General features: G+C 41.2%; 1 protein-coding gene across 2 annotated transcripts in view; it reads left to right on the forward strand.

The window, feature by feature from the left end:
• Positions 1–23,821, forward strand: part of ADGRD1 (adhesion G protein-coupled receptor D1) — a 158,739-nt gene that overhangs the window by 129,249 nt on the left and 5,669 nt on the right. For both annotated transcript variants that reach the window (XM_075516143.1, XM_075516144.1), the window contains one exon: positions 1,632–1,723. In XM_075516143.1, the coding sequence (XP_075372258.1) occupies positions 1,632–1,723 (92 nt within the window). The remainder of the gene's footprint in view (positions 1–1,631; positions 1,724–23,821) is intronic.

Here is a 23,821-nt window from a genome sequence, read left to right on the forward strand (position 1 = left end):
AAAAGGGGAGACCGATATTTTGCATAAAAGACTAAAAAAGGCTGCTAGAAGATAATGTGTCAGGAAAGAAGTTAAGGGTACAGAGAGGCATTTTCTGTGCAATTCCCATGAAAAGCTGGAGTAATGATGATGATCATTGGGTGGGCATGCAACAGAAAATTGGAGAGTTTGGAGGAGAAAGAAAAGAGAGAAAGGGAAGAGAAAGCGTAACTTGTTCATCGTTTGCTGCTTCACTCAACACGCATATTTAGCATATAAGTGGGTTTCTCAAAAATGCTCGCTATCACCTCAAAGAATTTATAAAAGATATTTACAAAATATGATCTGGTGGAAATAGGGAAAATGGAAAGATCACCTTCACCTCGTATTCATCTCTGTAAAGCTGATTGAACAACAAGTACGCTCGTAATTGAAAAGCTGTCAGGGTCCACAGGAGGGGCTTTGGACGGGCTAAAAAGCTGTGGCAGAAATGAACTATCACAGCTACGCTCCTGCTTTACACCAGGTGACCGTCTGCCCTTAGAAATCTAAAACTAAAAGAGCGGCCAGAAGATTTGAAAAATACCGAGGAAATCGTTATCATCAAACTTAAACATTTTTTAATTCACCCTCTCAACCTCAGAATTAGAATGTTTATGTCCAAATAGAGTATGATTATTGAGTTTTAACTGAGCAAGAGCACTATTTTGAAGTCTTCTCTTTCTTTTTGTTCTGTAGTTCAGGATAGTTCTGTTCTACCCTTGTTCCTAACTTGATGCTAAACATCAGCTTTGTAGCTGATGTCTAACTTAGGCCAGGAAGGGGGAAATACATCTTTCACTTTCACATTCTCTCCTCTCTTTTTTTTTTCCTTTAAACCCAAGGTCTTTGCACAGCAAGACAGTCTTTGCCGCATTTCCTTTAAGTGATAAAGATTTCCTTCTTTCTTCACCTGTGACTCCAGAGCAAACTCTCTTTTGTTAGACATTTTCAGTGTTAGTCTTTTCAAGATTTCCTACTTTTCTGGTGGGAGTTCTTTTCATTTTATTGATGTTTCTCCTGGGCCTGACATAAAAAAGAGCAGGGCTTTTGAAGAGCAGAGTTCAGGCTTAACATATTTTCCTCATTGCTGTTTTAAAATAGTCTTGTGCTTAAATTGCAAGCAGACTTTGGTAAGAAACAGGAATTGTACACTGCGAAGTCTAGCGAGAAAGGTGCTTTCTGAAGGCTGTGCGCATCCAAGCGCAAAAAAAAAAGTGCATGCAGACACATGCCCCTGTTCACTGACGTTCTTGTCTAATTTGCCAGCTGCTAGTAGGTTATTATGGTATTTATTTGTACAGTGGGGATCCTGAGCGCTTCTTTAGCTGTCAAGCAATGTATCAATCCAGCCTTACCCTAAACAGACCAGGGCTGTTCCTGATGGAAAGAAAGCACAAGCAAGAACCACCCGCTGTGGGGAGAGGGAAATCCATTGACAAGGGTCAAACTATACCAGTCCAAAATGGGAAACCTCTTTTGCCAAATAAATACGACATGCAAAGTTCCTATTTTCTGTGGTATTTGTTCAGTACGCTCCTAGGGCAGCTTGCACCTATGACACAGTCAGTACTTACTTTCCTGACCAAGTCTTGTTCCTTCTTCTTCTTCAGGTCAATATTGGTATTCTCATTGCTGTCACAAGAGTTATCTCAAGAATCAGTGCAGACAACTATAAGGTCCACGGAGATGCCAATGCCTTCAAGTAAGTTTTTCTCATTCAAATTATATTATAACGAGTTAATAATCTCACACTAGCAATGTTACAGAATAGAGACATGTGTCATGGACTTCTCCCAGAACACTGATATCATTCCTCTTTAGGAAAAAGCAAATAATGTTAAAGGTAGCATATCGTTCTCTTGAATGCAGCCAGTTAACCTATATTTTATGAAAGCCGAATGCTGCACAGGATGAAGCCTGGGGTTCAGCATGAGCTAAAGTGTTTTCCTGCTTATTACAGTCTCCAGCATTTGCTGATTCATGATTTTCCCTTTTATTAATGGAGACTTTCCTCCTCCTGCTCTATTCAAAGATAAATCTCACAGAGCATCATTAATCTGTACTGGGGTATTGCAACTATTCTGATCCTTCAGAGGATAAACCTTGTTTCTAGCCCCAGTTCAGCATAATATTTAGGCATATTCTTATCTTTAAGACTCTGTTGATACTGCAAAGCACACAGACTTATGCTGGATTTAAATGTGTACTTAAATTCAAGCGTGTCTTTATATCAAGGTCCCTTGAGCCTCTTGGGATGGTGGCCTCTCGGAGAGTGTACTGTCTTTAAAATCCTGCGCTGGCAAGGCTAGAGGGGAAATGTAAGGTAGACACATCGCTACATCTGAATACACAAGGACAAATTCTGATTTCTAAAATCTACCGGATTACATATGGGTAGCTAAGAAGATAATTTAATATACTGAGTTTAAGATGCTGAATATTCCATTTTGTATTTTGTATCTCCTAAAGGTGCTTCAGTCCGAATATAAAAAGGACACTGTATATAACTCAAGGAATATGTAACTTAGGTAGAAGAAAAATGTGATGATGGTTTGTGTTTAATGTTTCTGAGTCACAGGCTATTGTATGATAAGGAGTTGGTGCCACTGCTCTGAAATGGTATCATAAAGAATAATTTTTATGCTTGGATTACTTATGTAATTTTTAAAATGCCATTAAGTTTTAAATATTGGTGACAGTTACCTAATTGAAGTTAGTTTAGTTATTGTATACTTATCCAACAGGAAAAGAAAAACAGTAAATAACTCTACCAAAAAATCTATAAGATAATTACATTGTACTGAAAAGAAAAGACTGGGAATTAAAATGACTGTTTCAGGTTTGGCTGAGTCCCTGTGACCTTCAGAAATACAAAGGAAATATAGAACCTTAGGAAGCAAATAACTGTATATTGTCAATGCCAATTTGTATAAACTATTAGAATTATGAAGACAAAGGAACAACCTCCATAAATAGGAGCTACACAGATGGCTCTATGTACCTAGATATTTCCTTACTTGTATTACAAAGAATTGATTCAAGACACACTGTACCTTGCACGCTAATATATATTAATTTTTTAAAGAAAACGATGTGTGTGTACATACGTAAAACAATTTATGAATGGTTGGTCTAGGAATAAGATGAAATCCGTTTAATCAGGAGTATATATTCTTAGTTCAAATATTATCAACTGTAGATTTGGAATGGTGGAGCTCTGTACTGAAAATGTGAATTCTCCAGACACCCTGGCTAAGAGATGCTCCTTGTGCCAATTTTTAAAATACAGTTTTAGGATTTGACCTAAAAAGTGATGGTGGTGGAGAAAAATGGTAATTAATGGGAAGATATATCTGGAAGCATTCAATCATTAAATTATTGGTTAAGCAGCAATGTGCTCTGATAGAACAGCTTTCCTCATAGAACTAAATTAATTCAATAAAATATAATTGAAGGTAAACAGAACATATAGAATAGCTCTTTTTCTGTAGATATCATTACAGAAATGTGTCCTCAGAAGAAATTTGAAATGAGAAGGGCATAAATAGCTGTCCAAATCAGATCTTAGAGAGTGTTTATACCCTGATTCAACATAGCGGTGAGGCATGATGAATTAGAGGTTCACGTGCAGAGGATGTCATGGAGAAAGTAACTGGTGTGTTGGAAGAAAGAGCAATATAAGGCCTTTGTAACACTGGATTTCATTTTCTTGTCATCAGTATTCCTTACGCAGGTGAGAAGTCTCTATGTCTAGTGTGAAATCATTCTGTCCATGGTACCATTTTCCAAAAAAGCAGGGAACAAAACAAAAGAGGGTTCTGTTCTGACAGCTGCATGGGGGATGTTTTTCATAGTGAAAAAGCCATGCCTCCAACCACTAAAGGATCCTAGATGGCGATTAGAGGTTGTTAACGTGTGCGAGCGGATGAGAACAGCAAAACGAATCGGTGACAGAGAGCACGGAGAAATCAGAAAAACGCAATAAGCTCTGTAGTTTCTGTCAAGTCGCTGGCAGCGAGGACCACGAGGTAGTTTTTGGATTAACAAGTTCAGTTGGCTTCGGGAGGAATCACTGAAGACTGCAAAATGTTTTGTGTAATATGAACTTTAAATAAAGGGCCTGTCAGGCATCCGTCTGAACAGCGCAGTGCGTTTGATGTCAGCTATGGGGGAAACTGCAAGACGTTAGAAAGCATTTATCAAGCACTTCTTAGAAACACAGCTGAATTAAAAGGGCACAACGGGATTTTGGTGGGACAAGAAAGCGCTTTGTCACCACGTTGCAGTCGTTTGCTGCAGTGAAGTGGTACGTAAGGCAGAAGGGGGTTTTTGAGGCCCGCGTTCATGGTTTCAGAAAGCCAAAGACAAAAGAAAATGAGAACTGCAGTGCAAGGAGCCGTGGAGGGGAAGCTTGCTCAATCCAAGAAACTTGAGAGGGGAAAAAAAGAGGGATTTCAGTGCTGTCTTTTCAAGCTGGAATGAAATTTAAGTGGAAAGCACAATGAGGAAGAGTAAGTTGCTGTCCGCAACAGTTTGGATGACAGCACTTAAACAGCAGGGTTTCCAAGTTTACAAGCGATCCTGAACGGAAAGGCACAGCAGAACTGGCTGGAGGACGACGGAGGTGCCTGTGGCAGAAGGGTGAGGGAAGGGGGCAGAGCACGCCGGTGCAGCTCGCCGTTCCTTGCTAACTCCGGCCAATGTTTCTATCTGCCTTTACGCACCCGACTAAGAGGCTTCACGCTCGCTGCTGCTGTTGAGTTCAAATATGAACAGCCATCGCAGTCTGAAAATCCCAGCCTACAGGTTTTACGGAACAGGCTCGTCATCAGGCTCGCCTCTTGCCAGTCTTTGCTGCCAAAGGCAAAGTTTCACCATGCTGGCGAGGACTGGCAGCTTGGTCCCTTTCTGCTGGCAGCTTGGATGGGAGAGCACCTGACCTGGATTCATCTCTCCTAACTTGAGAGCTCGGCAAGGCTGACACCTCCACCTGCACTCCTGATCGACGGAGAAACGGGCGCTTCTACCATGCAGGTGGTCTCCTCTGTTAAGTGTTCATCTCCCTTGCCTTAACGAGTCCTGCTTTCTCCCCAGTGACCGTGAGGGAAGCCCAGACCGCCCAGCTCGTACTCAGATCCCATCTCTGTGCACATTGCAAGGCAGGTGTGATAACTCACACCTCTGAGGCCATCAACCCATAACCGAGCAGAGATTACCTTAGGAAATTGTCAGAACAAAGATGCAGTTATGAGCCATGATGATATCCGTTAGAAAGGATATTTATCGTTAGAGAAGTGCCAGTACTGGAGCGTATTTAGTTTCCCTAAAGATTAAGTTACTTGGCAACGCAAGTGGATATTACCAACAAGGCTTGTTTCTCTTGGCAACAGACAGCAATAAACTGATGTAATTATTTAGACTAATTGTTCCTGATTTTTTGTATGGCAACAGGTCCTCTCAAATGCGAGTGCAGAATATACATCAGGGTGAGCCAGTGCTCTGCTCTGAAGGCAGCGTCCGTCGAACTTCATGTTTAAAAGCCAAAATAGAAAAGAAAGTTGTGAACAAAATTCCTTTTTTCTCATAAAATTAATTTATCATTAATCTTCCCCATTTGCATTTCACTCAGAATAAAGTGCAATGGGCTGATTGACCTCTTCAGGTTCAGATGTTGCTTGTCACAGCGGAGATATCGGCCAGCATCTTGCCGAACATTTTATTCTAGTTTCAGAGATCCTGGTGTGGACAGGCCTTTTTGTTTGTTTGTTTAAAGTAAATAATAATAGCACCCCCAGAACTAAAATACAGGATAAACTGAAGAAGCAGAATAAAAGGACAAGTTTATATGATACATAAACTACAAAATACCCAATAATTTAGGGCAAAATGGATATAATTAATCAGCATATGATCAGAGATGCTAATTAATGCGTAACAGACTCCTGTGATGGCCTGAACAGTAAGTATTTGGTCGTTGTAGGAATTTGTGTGTGTGTGTGTGTGTGAAAACGGTCACTTTTTTAGCGTCTGAAACTTTAATTCTGCAGGTGCAGTTTACTGGTAAGAGCTGAGCAAAGAATGATTATCAGCTCCTATTTACTACTTGAATTTACTTAAGAACATGCTTGTTGTATTGCTTGCTGAAGCACATTGAACACGTGTATAGAATATGAGCTGTTTCACTTAGTTGTGATTGATTATATTTGAACCTTTTATTAGATGATCAGCTATTGACTCTCAGCAAAATCATTTTGTGTAATAATTCAGATGCTGCTTTCTGAGAATATTTTGCATCCAGGGAACAGATTTTCAACCAAAAAGCTAATTTGAATGTTTTAGTTTATAGAATGCTGAATCAAATACCTTGAAACATTTAAATCCATACATACGTTTGTTTGCATTTCCCATTCTTCTTGACTGGGCCCTCTTTTAGGGAAATAATTAATCATATGTTTGAGTTTAAGCATATGAGTAGTCTCTCTGAGCTTAATGCAATTAAACCAGATTACTTTAATGGAATTGCTCACGTGCTTGAAAAGGCATATGATTATATTTCTGAGTTATGGACAATTTAAACTCTGTTTCTTACTTATTTCTGCTGCATGTAAAGTCTTCATTCCACTCAGTGCATTCATTAACTGTTATTAGGACCTAAATAGCTTTTTTCTTGCTGCTCTGCCCCTTCAAAGCCTCACTGCTGTGTTTACTTGGGAAGTTACTTCTCCGTTACAGTGAGAAAAGAGATCGAATGCGTTTTAGAAATGTGCGCATTTCATTACCCGTGGGGAGAAATCTTCCCCGATTAAGTCTATCACAGGTAGTCGTTTGATTACACGAGGTACCTGGCTCCTGGATTACAAGGCTTAAAGTATAATACAATTTTCAAAGACCTTAGTTTTGCGCTAAGACTAATATGAACCGTAACAGAGAAAGAAATGCAAAGCACGTCTCTGTTGCAGGAATAGTAGTTTTAGTCTAGAAACAAAGACACGGTGCTCAGCCGTAGCACTGCGCTTTCCCAGCTAGTTCACTTCTGCATCGAGTTGTCTGGAAGAGACAGTTTCATTACCTTCTCTTGAATAAATTGCCAAGTCCAACTCTTATTGAATACTTTCTCACTGCTTACTCTGAAATGGTCCAATGAGTTGGAAAAATCTCTATCTTTTTTATAAAGTGTACACTTCGGAAGCTGGTGAACCAGAAGTGGTAGCTATCATAATCATCCACGGAGAAAGCAATTACAACAAAATTAGAAATATTTCTTAGCTTTTTACCCCATTCTTTCGTTCATTTTACTCATTTCCTTCATCCCTCAAAGCTCGATCTTCACTCAGTAAAAAAATTAAAGAGACTCTTATTTCTCTATTGAGTGAAGGAAAAACATTTTTTCTGTTTAGTTAAATTCATGACTAAAAATTGGAACAAATGGCAGTAGCTGCAGTGCATGGGAGCAAAACAGGGCTTCAAGGAAAGCTCAGCAGGGCAAGCAAGTCATGTGCTGTTGTGTTATTTCCGCAGTTTTTAATACAGCATAAACCACTTTGGATGAAACTGAAAACGGAGTACGTAGGTTTAATGCAAATCCATGCCTTGCTTTGGTTATTTGGGAAAAAAAATCAGCTGCACAGAAAGATTCTCCCTTTGACAGATACAAATACAAGAGAGTTGTCCTCCAACAGCTCATGATGCTGCAGACATCTGTATGGCTTAACCGTGTAATTGACCATTCCAGAGCACTTTGCAATGCCATCTCTTATATCCCTGCAGCACGCCGAGTGCGCTGTGGCAAATTGCTCGTCCATTTAATCGATGATGCGTTCCATGCCATGACTCTGCATCAGTATTTTACTTTGTTTATAAACGTACCGCCCGCCTTTCAGCCCAGTCACCCTTTGTCTCGGGTACCCAGCCCCCGAGTTAGCGCTGATAGCTTTGCTGCTTTTCACATCAGGCGTTATTCTGCAAGACACCGTGTGTGTGCTGCATTTTGTTCTTGCGACTCCGTTCCTGTTTCATGTCGCTTGATGTCCGAAGAGTTCTCTTTCTAAGGATTATTTGCAGCCGTTCATTTTCACAGAACATACTTGTCAGTCACGACACTTGCTTGAAGCTCTCGTGAGAGCTCTCCTGCCAACGGAGCTACCGTAATCTCCCTCCATAACTAAATTCCACCCCTTTGTGATGCCATTAGATAATTTCTTTTTCTCCCCCCCCCCCGCCCTTCCAAGAGGGGTGAGGAGCAAGTTACAATCTGCAAACTCTTCTGAAAGTCTACGGGGATTCAAAATCCGTAGTACTAGAAAATCCTTTCTGTGCCTTTCTGGGTGGCAGATGCTGCAGTGCAACCCTTGGAGAAACGGAGCCCCTGCTTCTGTGTGCTCTGTTGACAAAGCAAAGAGCTTTTCCCGTTTGCTGAAGGAGAGCCATCCGTTAGGGTGGCAGGCCAAATCCGCTTTCAGCAATTCCTTTTCTTGACAATTTCTAACTGTGTGTAAGGAATCATGTTCATCGAACGTGGCTTCAAACAGCATGAGTGATGTACCTCATGGAAACTCTTGGAAGGAGGAGAGTTGACTGGCAATAAAGGAAATAATTAAAAAGAAAGTGTTAAGCAATGACAATTAGTGAGCTGAAGTGCTACTGCCAATGATAATGTCTTCGACCTAATTAAATTTTTGGCTCATTGAATATGACAAATACAAATGCAGTTTGGGTATCTCTTTATTAGACTCAGACTTTTAGACTAAAAATACATGGGTTTGGATGTTGCCAATGAGAGTATTAATGAGGAAGTGCTAATCTTGTAGGAACCGTAATGACAGTAATGGTAGTGCTTGCTTTACCGCAGATGCTAGGAGTCATGGCACTGGAGAAAGGCTCCGGGCCCTGTTGTGATTGTTCAGGCGCGTTTCAGGTACATTTTGGGAGGAGTAATAAAAGCTTAAAAGTGTGTAAAACATAGCTGCAGAGAGGAGGCTACTCTGCAAAACCACAGAAAAAGGGACAAATAGTAATAGGCTTAAACTGATGAAAAAAACCAAATATCTTTAAGCTTCCAATAGTGGGAGGGGAGTTGCAAAGCAATGGAGTTGATCACCTGGAGAGCTGCTGAGCTTCTGTCTTTGAACGGCTTTCAGAAGTGGTTGCACAAATGTCTGTCAGGGCTAATTCTGGTGCCAGGAGCAACAACTGGTCCTGGCTCGTGGCTGAGCTGGACAAGATGACATTGTGAGTCCTTCCACAGCTTCTTTTTTTCTTGGTTGTCTCCTTCTGAGTCAAAATCATCCCTTGTGGGAATTGTTTTCTGTCTGTCATTTCTCCTTAAACAGGATTTACTGCTCCAGGGTGATCAGGGCCTGTTGATTGTGGGCTCCAAAGGAACAAGCAGCTCTGATACTCGTGTCCCTGTCTCTTTCTTGTATTAGCAAGGGCAGTAAGATGCTACATATTCTTGTATTAGGAAGGGCAGGAAGACTTCCAGTTGAAGATGCCCCTGCTCATTGCAGGGCGGGTTGGACTAGATGACCTTTAAAGGTCCCTTCCAACCCAAACCATTCTATGATTCTATGATATAGATACAAAATATACTAGGGAAACTTGATATTTAAGAGGTGCTGGATTTTCTGAGTATAAGGATATAATACTTTTCATTAGAGATGCTTAGGCATGTTTGTTTCATATCTGAATGTCAGGATAGAATGAGGTTTATTAAAACTTGGTTAGTAAATCCCTATGATGAAACCTTGCTCTGAGCACAACAGAATCAGTAACGGAAGGGAAGGGTATGAGGGAAGGGGCCACACCAAGCCACCCTTGAGCTATTTCTCATCTTCAATGTCTAGAAACCTATGTTGTGCTTATTGATCTATGGTTGAATGAATTTCTTGATTCCACCCTATCAGTCCCTGATAGACGCTAAGAGCGGTCGCTGCAGGTGAAGGCTGTTCTCTGCAGGACCTTGAGGGTGTACTACATTCAGAGGGGGTCTCCTTAAGTCAAATCAGGATCTATACAGCATTTAATGAGAACAAAACTCTCTTCTGGCCCACATGCCTAAGGCTGGATCATTCCTGACGAGTCTTTCGCGGTATACGAGGCGCCAGCATACACAGGAGTGGGGCGAAAGACGTTGTTAGCGATATGGTATTGTGACATATGGGAACAATGCAGGTGTGGTGTTGCCCCCCCTAAGTTGTCTAAAGAATAGCATGTCGTCTTTACTTTAGAATTACAACAACAGAAAGTTTCAGCTTTTGAAAATCTACAGCGAGGAAGAGCTTTGAAGTTCGCATTCTTTTGTTTTAAAAATTTCGCAATTGTTTTTAGGTTTCAATCTTTTAATATCTGACTTTAAGCCGTGAAAATATCAGTAGGAGGAGAACAGCGTTATGTGTCATAGCTTTATGCCTGGTACCAGAGTAACAATTAAATGCTGGTCGTTCATCATGAAATGGTACAATTCACTGTGAACAGCAATAACTTCAAGAGTTTGTTTGAACTGCTGCATTTACATCCTAGGTCCGATTTATAATCCTAGAACTCTATGTCAGCTTTATGCAGAATAATAAGACAAATATTATATATGCCATCGCATAAAGTAAATGCTTATTTAAACATGCACCTTGTGCAGAGCTCTAGGCAACCTTGTAAATCACTACCCAGTCTGACACAGCTCTTAGCTAAGTGTGATTTACATATTTCCCCGACAATGCTCTCTCAAAATGAAATTAAATAAATGAAAAATACGGGTACTTACAATAAAGAAAAGGTCCTGTTTTAGAATCAAAAGTCCTTTTAAACTTTTAGATGCTATCTTCAGGTAAGTAACGAAATGCCATTAACTCTAGACGTGTTGCAGGTGTTTTGGAAATAGAAATTGGAAATTCTGCCCAATTCTTTTCAATTGAAAAAGATGTGAGGCAGAAACATATATTTTAGTGAAAGAAACTGAACAAAAAGCACTTTTCTTCTGGATCAAAAAGGCAGTTAAGTCAGATGATAATCAAAAGCATGAGAATATCAGGAATAGTGAGCTTTTCAAAGTGGGGTGCTGTAATCACCCCATGAAGAGCCATTTCTTTAACTCTACTCTGTTTATTATCCCCAGCGAGTCTCCCGTAGCTTCTCCAGCCACCCTCCCAAGTTAGTTGCCTTATTTTAATAAAGATATTAAAAAGCTAGGGAACATCCGAATACAGTAACAGAACAAAGAAGCCTTGGATGTTCTAATGTGAGTAGAGATAGTAATGATTCAGATTGTTCAAAAAAGTAAGCAGCAGTAAGACAGCCATAAATATGTATGGAGCCACATAAAGGAGCTTGTCATGAGTTATTGTCTGAGCCCACTGTAGAGAAGAAGAGAATCAGCGAATCCTCAGCACAGAAATTAAGAAAATAATGACCACCGAGTCTATTTTTCATTTTCTAATGTATATGGAACCACAACCGTACCTAATACTGCAGCGTGTTGCTAAAGCAAAGGGCTCGAGACGCTTCCAAAAAGCCAAAAGAGCCTCGGACACAAGTGCTGGCAGTGGTGGCAGCTTCCCAGCAGCAGCGGCCAGCCCGCAGCCCTCGAGAGAGCTGGCTGACAGCCTGCAAGCCTGCTCCCGGAGACCCCACGGACAGGGCAAAGCGGGGAGGGAGGAACGAGGAGGGGACCAGAGGGTGGGAGGTTAGTAGGGAAGTACGCAGATTTTCCCATATTTTCCATTTGCGAGCAGGGCCCTGGGAGAAGGCGGGAATCAAACCAGCTAGTGAAACATTCTGATTTTGACAAATTAGAAAATATTTTTTTGGAACTTTTCTGACTGGGCTTTTCTGCAAGTAATACAGCATCAGCGATGACATTAACTTTGATAAACGCGATAAAAGCCATATGTTGCCTGGCATCTTTAATGCCGGCTTAATAAGAAATCAAGTTCCTCACATTACAGCATTGCATAGCTGAATGCTTTTCTGCAGTTTGTGTTAACCTCCGAAGCAGCAGTCACTAGCAGTTTTTAGAAACCAGACAGCAAGGCAGCGGGATTGTAGTTGTACTTCAGCGATTCTTTTTTTTTTCCCTTATGTACATTTGAGACAGGCAATCAAGCAAGTATACGGCTATTTATTTGCCACTACTGCAGTTAAAGCTCATATCAACCATTACACAGAAAATTACTTTTTTTTCTCAGTTTATATGCCTGACCTTGATAGCTTTGCTGTTCATGGGTACCGTTGCCATGGAAATGGGAGAACGATCTTTCTGTTGATATCATTGCATAAGTAAGGGTCACTGAGACTGTTTAGGTCAAGAGATAATTTTCAGAGGTCAGCTCCTTGGGGGGGTGAATGTTATTCCACAGAAATTTTGTGTATGGGCTGATGTGATTGTTACTTTGTCATCCTAAATTAAACTATGAGCCCCGCTGACTTCAAGCTGAGAGCCAGAAATATTGGCCAAACCTACAGATTTCCAGTAAGCCCCATCTCTGTGAGGCTGCTTTTTCTGGGTCTTCCCAGGCATACAGAACTACCAAGCTATGAAGTTCGTCGCTGCTTGTCAGCCGAACAGTGGTAACTGGCTGTGTAATTGCTCCTGACCATTTTGAATTGTGTGTAAAACACAGTCACTTATACTGGTAAAAGTCTCTGGTGATGGCAGGTTGAGTCTCTCCAGGCTGTAGCTAGCTCAGAAGTTTTTTTCCCTAATGGCTTCTCTTAAAAAGTTTGACATTTCTACAAGGACGGTTTAAGAAAGGACAAAGAGGAGCCTGTCCTTCTCCAGTGGACATCGACAACAGTTTCTTTCTTTCCCTGCAAACTTATATACTCAAAACTTGTCCCATTTTTGACAGGCCACGTTCTCTAGATTACCAATCATTGTTGTTGCTTGTCTCCAGAGTCTTTCCAGAGAACCACACTTTTCTTGAAATCTGATACCCAAACCCCAACGTGATGCTCCAGATCAGGCATCACCAGCACAGAGCGCAAAGTAGGGCTACTTCGTATTTTTGACGTATGATGTTCCTGGTTTGACATCCCAGAGTAAGAAAAAATAAAATAAAATGTCATTGGGTTACATCACTGGCTGCGGTTTTATGTCTTAAAAAACCAGTTCTATAAACTGTATTTCATTATCATTATCATTAATTAAATGAAGCTAGCTCCATGTTACCACCTAATCCTGTGCTTTGGACAACACTTGAGATGTTTAGGGGAAAAAAAGGCCCTACCCACGTAGCCTCCTAGTTTGGCAAGCCAAAATAGGTGGACGCTGCCATACTGTTCCCATTTCCTTTGCCTTTATTTTTACACAGAGATTTTTGAAAGTTCTGTCTGCCTATAGTTCTGTCTTTCTGAGCAGGTCTACATTTTTGATATACCCTTTCTTTTTCCCTGCGTGTCCTTTCTGAACAAGCTGTGCCCTTTCATATCAGTATTCCAGTCATGTGAATTCTTCCCTCAAATCTCCTGTTATGTAAGGAAAAGCGAACACTATGAGGTCCTTTTCATAACTTCTGTAATTTGACAATCCCTCTTTATTAGCACTGGGTCTGTCATCTTGGTTTACTGCTGGGAGAACAAAGATTTGCACTGCATGATATAATAACTATAAAAAAGATTCAGATGGCTGTAAATAGTGCAATAAGACTAATTTTCAGTATATTGTTTCAAGATGACTTGCAGAGATTTAGCCACTTAAAAATAGTAAGTGTCGGGCTAATGCAGATTCATGCCTCACACGGACAATATACCTAGGGATAGTCTATACAGAAAGCTGTCATGAGATGGAAGAAATCCTGCATTGGGAGCTTTGAAAATGGATAAAACAATGGAGGCTGTAGTGGAAGAAATAATTAGGTGCAAATGTTGGAGAAAAGAAGTAGATGACATCTAGCCTGGTCCATCTGGCACCCACAGGCAGGATCTAGCCCTTTGGAACATTTCCATCGCCTTGTCCTTGGAAGAGACAGGTAATGAGTTTTCTGGGAATAAGCTGTCGTAACGAATTCCTTCTCCTGGTCCGAGTCCAATGCAGAGCTAGGCACTAGGTCCCTGTTAGAAGAAGGGGGAGTCTGAAGGAACATCTGTTTTCACATATGCAGAGCATCCAGAGCAGCCAAGGTTAGATTATCATATTAATATGTTGCTCCTATAACTAACTTTATGGTCATATTTGGCAATTAATTATTTGATATCTTTGTCTGGTCTAGAAACAGAAAGAATACCGTAGCCTTTTTCAACCCAGGACTAGCTCATGGCTAACTGTATATGGATAAAACCAAATTCTCCTGCGTCGTTTTTGTTGTCTGGTTGTGAGAAAAAAATGCTGCTCTTTTCTTGGGTGCTTGGGTGCAAACTGAAAAAACAAGAGGACTGTTCCCCCTTTGGAAACAAACCGGTGCTTAATAATAGCATGCTATATAAAAAAGACCTGACCCATTAGAACATTGCAATTTATTTTCTTTTTAAAACAACAAATTAAACCCTCCAAACTTCCCAGTCAATCTGCTTTTGTGAGACTATTAAAGAAAACCTGAAGTGGAAGTGGGTAATATTTTCTTCTCTTTTTTCCCCCTTTTAAGTAACTGTAGAATCAGCTTTTAAGGAAGAACCAAACACGTAAGAAATAGGGAAGTGAACAGTTTGCGTTCAAGAAATCCATAAATCTTCACTATTGTAAGGATCAGGGCTTGTTCTTTCCCTTTTTCTTTTAAGTTGCTTTCATTTTCCACATGGTTTTCTGAGAATGCGATTATTTTGGCTTCTGGCTGTGGTCGCCAATACCAACTGCTGGGAAATTTGTTCTGTCACCCATTACTGGAGTCTCCCAAAAAACTTTTTCAGCAGCCACATTTTTTGGACTTCTAAACAATCTAGCCCGTGACTGCACCAAACAGCCAGCCCTTTACTCTGCCTGGATTTTAAAGAAATGCACCATTGCTTGTGAATTTATTATAAATTATTGTACGCAAAAGGATTGTATCATTGCTTGCCTAGGATGGTACTCAGCAGATCTTAAGTGATCATCTCACTGGAAAGATTTATACTGCGTGTTCTTTTAGGGGTTGCTATGGGGAAAGAGAAAACATATTCTGTTACACTGGGGCTGTTCCTGAGGTTCAAGTGATGCTTCAGGAGGAGCAGAGCACGAAAGGAAGCACAGCGAGGCACAATGTTTTGACGATTAAAGCACAACTATCCAACAAGGCTATTCACTAGCAAAGGCTCCCAGTCACCTTTTAAAAATGATGGCTTCACTAAGAACAGAGAAGCTTTTGGGTGCCTCGTGGGAATGAATACACGTCCAACGGGGTGTCCTGTGGTACAAAGCCTCTCAGTGCAGGTACTATATCTCCTCCGCCAAACCCAGTTATTAATACTCCTTGGTTGGATACGGAACATTCTTCTACTGTGAGAATAAGCTCTTATTATTTTCTTTGATGACTCAATGGCAAAGTTCGGTGGAAAATTAGCTCTAACCTTGGGCTTGGGGATTGAGAAGCAAAGAATGCTGTCTCAGCAGCAGCGCAATGAGAGAATTAGTGTCAAAAAATGTTGGAGAAAGGAATTTTGGAAAGAGAATGGAAAAAGCCCACTGCAAAGTCAGTTCCCCTGGGAAAACTGTAACAACCGAAAACTCAGCTTGCAAGGACAGTACGTTTTCATTCTTAACAGCTTGCATTAAAGACAAGGAGAAGGACACGTTTTAGTTAAGTACTTATTACTTCCTTTGGGAAGTATTTTTTTTCTTTTGTAGTTTTAGGATCAGGAACTGGTGGAGGTGACATGGGACTTGATCTGTGGGAGGCCTTAGCAAGGCATGGATTCCTAAATCCCTGGTTAGGTGCTGAAGTCAAAAGTCAATGCTGCTAGCCCTTGGAATTGCCTTCTCAGCATGACAATTCTTAAGGCGTTTCCATTCTGGTCATGGCCGTTATTTTGTCAGGCTTGATGGGGCTTTGAAGGGAGACTTGGATTTCAGTCCATGCTCCACTGAATAGTTAATATAAAATAAGAAATATTAATAAAGCAAGGATTAGGTAGGACTCTCCTCTCTCAGGAAAGTGCCTCACAACTAATCTGTGGAGTACACCTTCTCTCTGACCCAGTGAATATATCATTACTTAATATAAGTGGAACAGGTTCAAGAGGTGAGAATGAGCATCAAGCAGGGAGTCGAAATGCTCTTCTGCAAAAAAGGGAACTGCAATCCCTTAGGCAGAAGAGTGATTTGAGCCCAGACCTCCTATATTCTGGGCAAATGCTGTATCTACTAAAGGCAACTTTAGCTTTTGGAAAGACTTAGGAGAAGTGGCATGGCTTTGGCAGCACCTGCCTTCTTGTGAGGGTCTGTGGTGAGAGGGCTGGGTATTGTACACTGAGCGTAACAGAAAAGGAGTAATGCCACCCCTTCCCACTCTCATGATACAAATAAATCTGAATTCAGTTGCTGTTGCAGCCTAGATTTTTTTTTTTTCATAGCTACACTACTTTTCACTAGTGGTGTCTTCCCTGGATTATAAATGGCATCCACCAGAAAGCAATGATCTGAAGCGTCTGTACGTGTTTCTTATTCAGTTTCACAACATCACTTTGAAAGGGCAAATAACATTTGGGAAAATGGGAAATGGCACCTGCAGTTACCAGTAGTTTTGTCTTTTTTTTTTTTTTTTTAATTTATTATGGTTGTGCCTAGAATCACCTGAGCTTAGGCTAGGAACTGTGTATGTGCTAATTAAAAGACATTCCTTGTGCCATCAGCCTTATTGTCTATATAGCCAAGACAAAGTGTAGGAGGAAAAAAAAAGTGCATGTGTATTTGCAGGAGTTCATGAGCTGCTGCTCAGTGGCAGGAGCAGAATTAAAATCCATGTCTGTCCTTTCTGAGACGAGAGCTCTACTCGTTAGATCACGATGTCTAGCAGAGTTCAGAGATTAATTTCATTCTGAGAAAAACCCAAACACCTACTCTCAATGTCACTTGCACGCAATGTACGGAGTAAACTGGTTGCTAAGTTAGAAGGGGTCCTGAGGGATTTGACTCTCGAGGCTGTGCTTTGGCTACTCTGCTGAGCTGCTTCTGCCACCCACAGTGCATTACTCTGCTGAGACTGGGTTGTTTTTTACTGAGGAGCGAAAGGGAGCTTGATCCTGTAGACTCCAAATGATACCAGCGGCTTTGGATCAGCCCCAAAGGCTGCTGTGTATGTTTTCATTGCCGTTCACTGCCTAGTTGGCTAAAAAAGATGAGTCGTCAGCAGTATTCTTCCATTCGTCTGCCTGATGTTGGGGGCAACTCACCACCTAAATCCCGCGGTATTGCTTTTGCTCCTTGGAGAATCAGGCGGCAAAGCGAGCGGCAGCAGGCGGCACTGCCGGGTGCCCTGGTCAGAACTGCCATTCCTCAGACGCCGGCAGGAAGGAAAGCCGGAGCGCTGGTCAGACGGAGCAGACAAGGTGCGTGTTGGGAGCACTGCCGAACTGGAAAGAAAAACATTTTTATTCGTAGTCAGACTTGCTGCGTGTGGTTCCCAGCAGCTTTCCAGCTTCCAGCTTAGAGGTTAGTGAAGACTACTTGTACCAAATGGGAAACTGAAGCTAAATTCAACTTTTCCCAGCATTAGTCTGAAATGTTAGTTACAGGTGGTTTGATTTATTTATTTTTATATAAAGTACAAAGGATATTGCTGACAGCGGCTAGTGAAGAGTTTAAGAAACGAGAGAAATTTCAGTTAAAAGGCCTGTTTGTCAGGGTAACGATTTTGGTGAATTGTTGTGAAGGATTTTTGCTTTTTTTAGGCAGTGTTTCCTCCAATTATTATATAATCTTGGCTCATGGGTCTGAATTTAGTTCTTTCTTCAGCAGGCATCATGACTGAGAAGTGGCTGTCAGAAGTCTTAAAAGGATTAGTGCTCCATATATAACCAATAAAATTGATTTGTGAATTAGGGGTCCCCTTCACAGAAGTAATAAAGTTTTTTTTCTGCAAGCAGTGAAATTTCTTTCTTGTAGCTGTCAGTGTAGTCGTTGCGCATCGGTGTAAGGTATCGACAGTGCGCTCGGGGCAATAGCAGAAAGGGCAGAGATTAAATAAGGGGAAGGGAGCAATCTCAATTGAGTAGAGCTGTTCCAAACCAATTGCAAATACGATAAAACTATAGGGCCCAACTCTGCTCTTGGAAAAATGTTCCTAGTAACTTCAGTAACAGTGCAATGATTTTATATTATGTTGGTAATGAAAATATGTCTCAGAGGTGCTGAAACCGGTACTTCTTGCACACTGGGACTTCAATACAGCTATGATAATTGTCCAACTCAGAAAACTTCCCTTCCCCTATTGACTGATTAGTGCGCGCTTCAGGATCTCAGCTGGTGTAAAACACTGGCTAACAGCAAGATCTACAGAAATTATCCAAATCCTCCACTGAACCGAATGCTAAAGCAAAAGCAACCAAACAAAGCCAGTTGAAGAGATTTGGAGTGAAAGATCTCTGGTGAGCAAGGTTTACTTCTCAGGAACTGGAATTAAACTGTAAGAACAGGAAAAGGCAAGAAAAAAATTCTTTTTTTAAGAGGAGATTTAAAGGGTGAGTGCATGTTAAATGGCGTGATTAACAATTAATGAATCAAGTTAACGCTGTTCTTGCAAGAAGTGTATCAGAAAATTTTTCTAAGGATTTTCAAAGGGCTCCGCCCTCCCCGCCCCGACAACGGCATTCATACGTGAGTGCTATATAAGTTGTGGGGCTATATATGAGCTTATAAGGACCAGCAACGTCTGCAGAGCAGCCTCTGCAGATCTGATGGCAGAGGATGTGGCACTGTGCAGCACTAACTCATCGCTGCTTGCCTGCAAAACAAGCAAGCGTGCAAATCTGAATGAAGCCCAGTCACGCCGCAGTGGTTCTTGGTGCGCGGTGCTTCGGAAGGCTCTGCAGCCCAGCTGGAGAGATTGGTAGCGATGGGGCAGAGTGAGCAACAACCCTACCCATAGGCTGGCTTGGCAGGTAGGCTATGTACAGCTAGTAACATCCCAAAGGCTATGCCATATATACTGGCTATAAAAATTTCATCAGACTCAGGATATTTTTGTATTTTCCAGAAGCCGTCTATATTACAGAGTAATAACAGGTACATACTTAAAAAAATATATATATATTGCCAAAAGGAAACAATAGAAAGGAGAAAAGAAATCTTTTGTGCTGGTTTGGCTTTGTTCCTAATTAGTTAATTCCAGGACGGATCATTCAGTGTATATAGATGCAGAGAGACAAAAAGCTCACCAAACTTAATGCTGTTAGACTGCAGAAGAGTAACAATATCTGAGCTTTTAAAAGTCTGTAAGAAACAGGCAGTTAGGTTGCTTCTAATTTCAAAGGCCAGAGCATGAGAAGGGGCACACAGGAGAAATTTAGAGGATCCTTTGTAAGGCAATGGCCATTCTGTTTTCTGACACATTAGGGCACAAGGACAAAGACAGATTTTAGCAAGGTTTACGAAACCCTGGTGGGGCTGGACCTCAATAGCTGCAAAGTAAGACCTGCCCAAAGTATTGCTTCTTCATGTCACCAATTCCATAGACAACATAAAGCTCAAGCGGTGGTAGTGCCTTTTTTTTTAAGGTTGCACAGTTTAAGTCATGCAGTATTCCTTCTCCAAAACCAACATGTATTTGATTGCTCTGTATCTTAGTGTACTAGAACTAATCTACTAAAATATTCATGTAGCAAAGAAAAATGGGAATAAAAAACCATAAAGTATGTGCAGTGTGTTGGAATTAATGTGCCTAGTGGAACATTAACTTTTGTATTTCTAAGATTTTTTTAACCTTGCCACCTTAATGGTGTTCTGACGCAGCATTTTACATTTAGTATTTTACTTTTTTAAAGTTCAAAGGCAAAATGAAATACGGATGGGAAGGGGAGGGGTAAGTGGTAGAAATAAGAGGACCAGGAACAATAGAGCTGAGTCCTTTGCTTGGTAAGCAAAGCTCATAAACACCTTGAACTAATAATTTCATACCTACGATGAAATTCAGAGCACGCAAGCATAGAAAGCTCTGCAATAATTAGGAAAAAAAAAAAAGACTTAATGAGATTTAAGTGATACATATGCAGAGCTGACCCTTAGATAGTCTTAAATGAATTTCACCCTCACATAGCTGCTCTCCTAAATGGATGTGCATGAAACATTAATATGTTTGCGTGAAAAATCCCACACGTCTGTATTTTGTTTTAGTTTTTAGCTATGTATTTCTGCTGCACATGTGCTGAACCCGGTGCTTAATAGTGAGCAGTTTTTATTAATACATTATTTTTAAAAAATACATGAGGCATTTGTCATGTTAAAGGCTCCTGAAAATCCAAACTGTAAGAATGATTTTGAAAACATTGAAATTGAGTACCTAACTCTATTCTGCCCCCAACTACAAATTACAGATTACTTATTTTTGGCAACAAACCAGCTGGGGAAAATCCTATTCCAAACTGCAAATTTTATAAAAATTGAGAGCGTGAGAACAAAAGACAAAAAGAAAAAAGGGTGGTTTGTAACGAGACAGTTTTACAAGTGTAGCGGTGCTGGGCATCCTCATCACCTGCTGTATCAGGTTAGAGAGGACATCTAAACCATCACGGCATCCGAATGGGCCTAATCCGTCTTCCAGGTGTTCCCGTGTCCTCCCCCCAGTCTGCCTCTGCCCCGAGTCCTGCACGGATGCCGTTTCCCGAAGGCAGGAGGGCTCTGCGGGACTGGACAGGTCTTTCTGCACAACGTTACTGCAAGAGGTGCTCTGCTGGCAGCTCCCCGCTGGGGCGTGCCGCGTGTTCAAGTTGAGGTGATGAACTTTAATCTTAACAGAGAAAAAAACCCCCAAACATCCTTGATGCATGAAAAGAAACTTGTATCCCTTGTTCTAAAATTGTGTCTTTTAAAATTCATTTTTTTAATTAAATAGGAGAGCTCAAGCTTTAAGGTAGTCCTTCATTTTCTGGCTAAACAAACTCTTTGCAGAATTAAATTGAATTGTGCAGAAATATTTATGGCCAAGGACATAAAGATACGAATCGATACAGAAAAAAAAAATTCCCAGATTTCCCTATAAACCTGAAGCCTACGCAGGACTTCAACATACACTTTTAATCAAGGATATAATGAAGTGTGTGCTCAGGTCACTGAAATGAACAAGATGTCTTGTCTCTAAGTTTAATTAAAAGATTTCATTGAATTGTGTTGTACAAAATTCTCATTTGTTTTATGTTTGTTGTAATTACAAGTGGTCTCTTGTCATGGAGCTCTATGCGCTTCCCTCCTGAACCTGTACTTTAATCGGTATGAGGAGGTAAAAGGCACGAGTAGGACATTAATCTCCCTAAACCAACTTTCTCTCTTGCATAGGTTTCCAGCTAAACAGAAATCTGCTAATTTCTGAAAAACATAGCTTTAGCGAGCATGGACTGACTTTTAGTTTCTCACTACCCCTGTTCCCTTTACTGCCCTCTTGGCTTCTTCATCTACAATTGTACCATAGACTAAATTCACTGAAATATTATAAACACATATTTAATTGCAAGCATGTGCTTAAATCCCGCGGGCTACAACAGGAGTTAAGTAAGTGTTTATAAGTGCTGTGGTAAGGAGGGATCCGATCTGTCTGTCTTGTTGGTGCAGGATGTTTCAAATGGGGACAGTTCCCTTCTTTGTGCTTTCTGTCTTGTACCACCAAAACTGTACTGGGCTGCCCAGGAGGAAGAGTTTGTCCTTCGATAGTTGTCACTGAAAACGCGGTGCCTGGGTGTGCAAAGGTTCGGCATCTATTCATCCTGGACAGGCAAAATTGCACTGGGCTGTCTAGTTAGTAGTGTCTTGACAGCAAGAATGTTTTGCCCTGTGGGATTCATGGGGGGTTTTGAGTGATTACAGAGGGGACAGCCATCGTAAATGCTTTTGGGTTGCCCGGTGCTGTGAACTAGATGTCTAGCACTTCCTGGGAAAAAGTGAGTGATGACCTGCTAACTCCATTAGTGGTCACCTGGCCCTGCTCTATTTTACACCTGCCTCTACTGGGTCAAATTGGTGTGAAAACGAGCTGTGGAGGTGTTTATTGTTTTAATCAAAAAGCCAGATAGATTAGGCTAAGAACAGAAGGACTGCCATCTCGGATGAAACCAGATGGACTGGGGGTCCATCCGACCCTGTATCCCCACTGTAAAGGTCAAGCAGAGTGATTCTTCTCCAAATACGTACTCCCACCTTTCAGCGTGCAAAAGATTAGAGACTTCCTGACAAGCGGCTGCATCTGAATTGTCACATTTAACAATCCACAACAGAGCTATCTTACGTGAACTTACAGGATCCTTGTTAGGTGGCCATAGCATCCTGTGGCAAGGACTTCCACAGCGTAATCGGGTTGTCTTCCTCTTTTTGCTGTGATTACACTAGAAACACTCTGTAGGGCTATTACTACGATACTCTTGAAGTCAATATTACAGGGTATACGCAAGTACAATTAAATACTTAGTATATTTTTGTACTAAGTATAACTGTATATACACAAGTGCAATTCTTTAGAGCAATTCATTAGCATGAATCGGAGATGATGCTCCGAGGGCTTTGTAAGGAGAAGACAATAGTGTGGGATAAGCAATAATCCTTGTGAGTTAAATTTCGTCAGTTGTGCCTCTCTTTCTTGGAAGTGGCTGAGTGGTATTCAGTTGCAGAGAGAGATATTAGCAATTATTACGTCAAAGCGGAAAACGGATGCAAGAATTGCCGGTACCTCTTCTACAGGGTCCTGAGCGCTCTGTGAAGTTTAGCTGCTCTTAATTCCTGTTGCAGATGAAGGAAATGAGCTCCTTGTAGAAAGTGCATAGTTCTTTTGGTCTTTAATGTAGAAGGCTATTAATACACTGACGAGACGTAACTGCAATCTTACAATTCTAAATGCAATGCCTTTGTTTTCTCTGTGGTTCCCTTTGTTTAGTCTTTCTATAAAATTTGGTCCACAGAATTCAGCTGCTGCAGAAAACTTTCCATGATCATTTAATCCTCTGGTATACCACAATTTCTTTTCATCTACCACTATAACAAACATACTGTACATAGCTCATTAAGGCAAAACCAAAAATCCCTCTTATTTTCTCAGTGCTATTAGCTTTTCAGCTGTCGTGTCACCTTTCACTGAAATTCTGCCAAGTCCTCCAAGCTAAGAGAGTGAACATATATCCGTAGGGACCTCCAAGAAACACAAGCTATTTCAATATTTGGCATGTTTCTCTGAATCAACTCTGAACAAAGCAGGGTGGTAGGAGAATAATACTGTGGTGTTAGAGGATTTGCATCTTGTAGAGGTACATTGTGTTTCTTCCCATTCGTGGTGATTAAAAATCCCAAGTGTCTTGGTTTTGGCTGGGACAGAGTTAATTTTCTCCCTAGTAGCTGGTATGGTGCTGTGGTTTGGATTTAGCATGAGAATAATGTTGATAACACGCTGATGGTTTAGTTGTTGCTGAGCAGTGCTTACACTGGTCAAGGGCTTTCCAGCTTCCCCTGCTCTGCCGGGTGCACAAGCAGCTGGGAGGGGGCACAGCCAGCAGAGCTGAGCCCAACTGCCCACAGGGCTATGCCATACCATAGGGTGTCATGCCCAGTATAGAAACTGGGGGAGTTGGCCGGGGCAGCGATCACTGCTCGGGGACTGGCTGGGCGTCAGTCAGTGGGTGGTGAGCAATTGCGTCGTGCATCACTTGTTTTGTACATTCTTTTATCATTATTATTTTCTCTTCCTCTGCTGTCCTATTAATCTGTTCTTAT

This window comes from Mycteria americana, chromosome 13, assembly GCF_035582795.1.
Source record: "Mycteria americana isolate JAX WOST 10 ecotype Jacksonville Zoo and Gardens chromosome 13, USCA_MyAme_1.0, whole genome shotgun sequence".
Classification (NCBI taxonomy): domain Eukaryota; kingdom Metazoa; phylum Chordata; class Aves; order Ciconiiformes; family Ciconiidae; genus Mycteria; species Mycteria americana.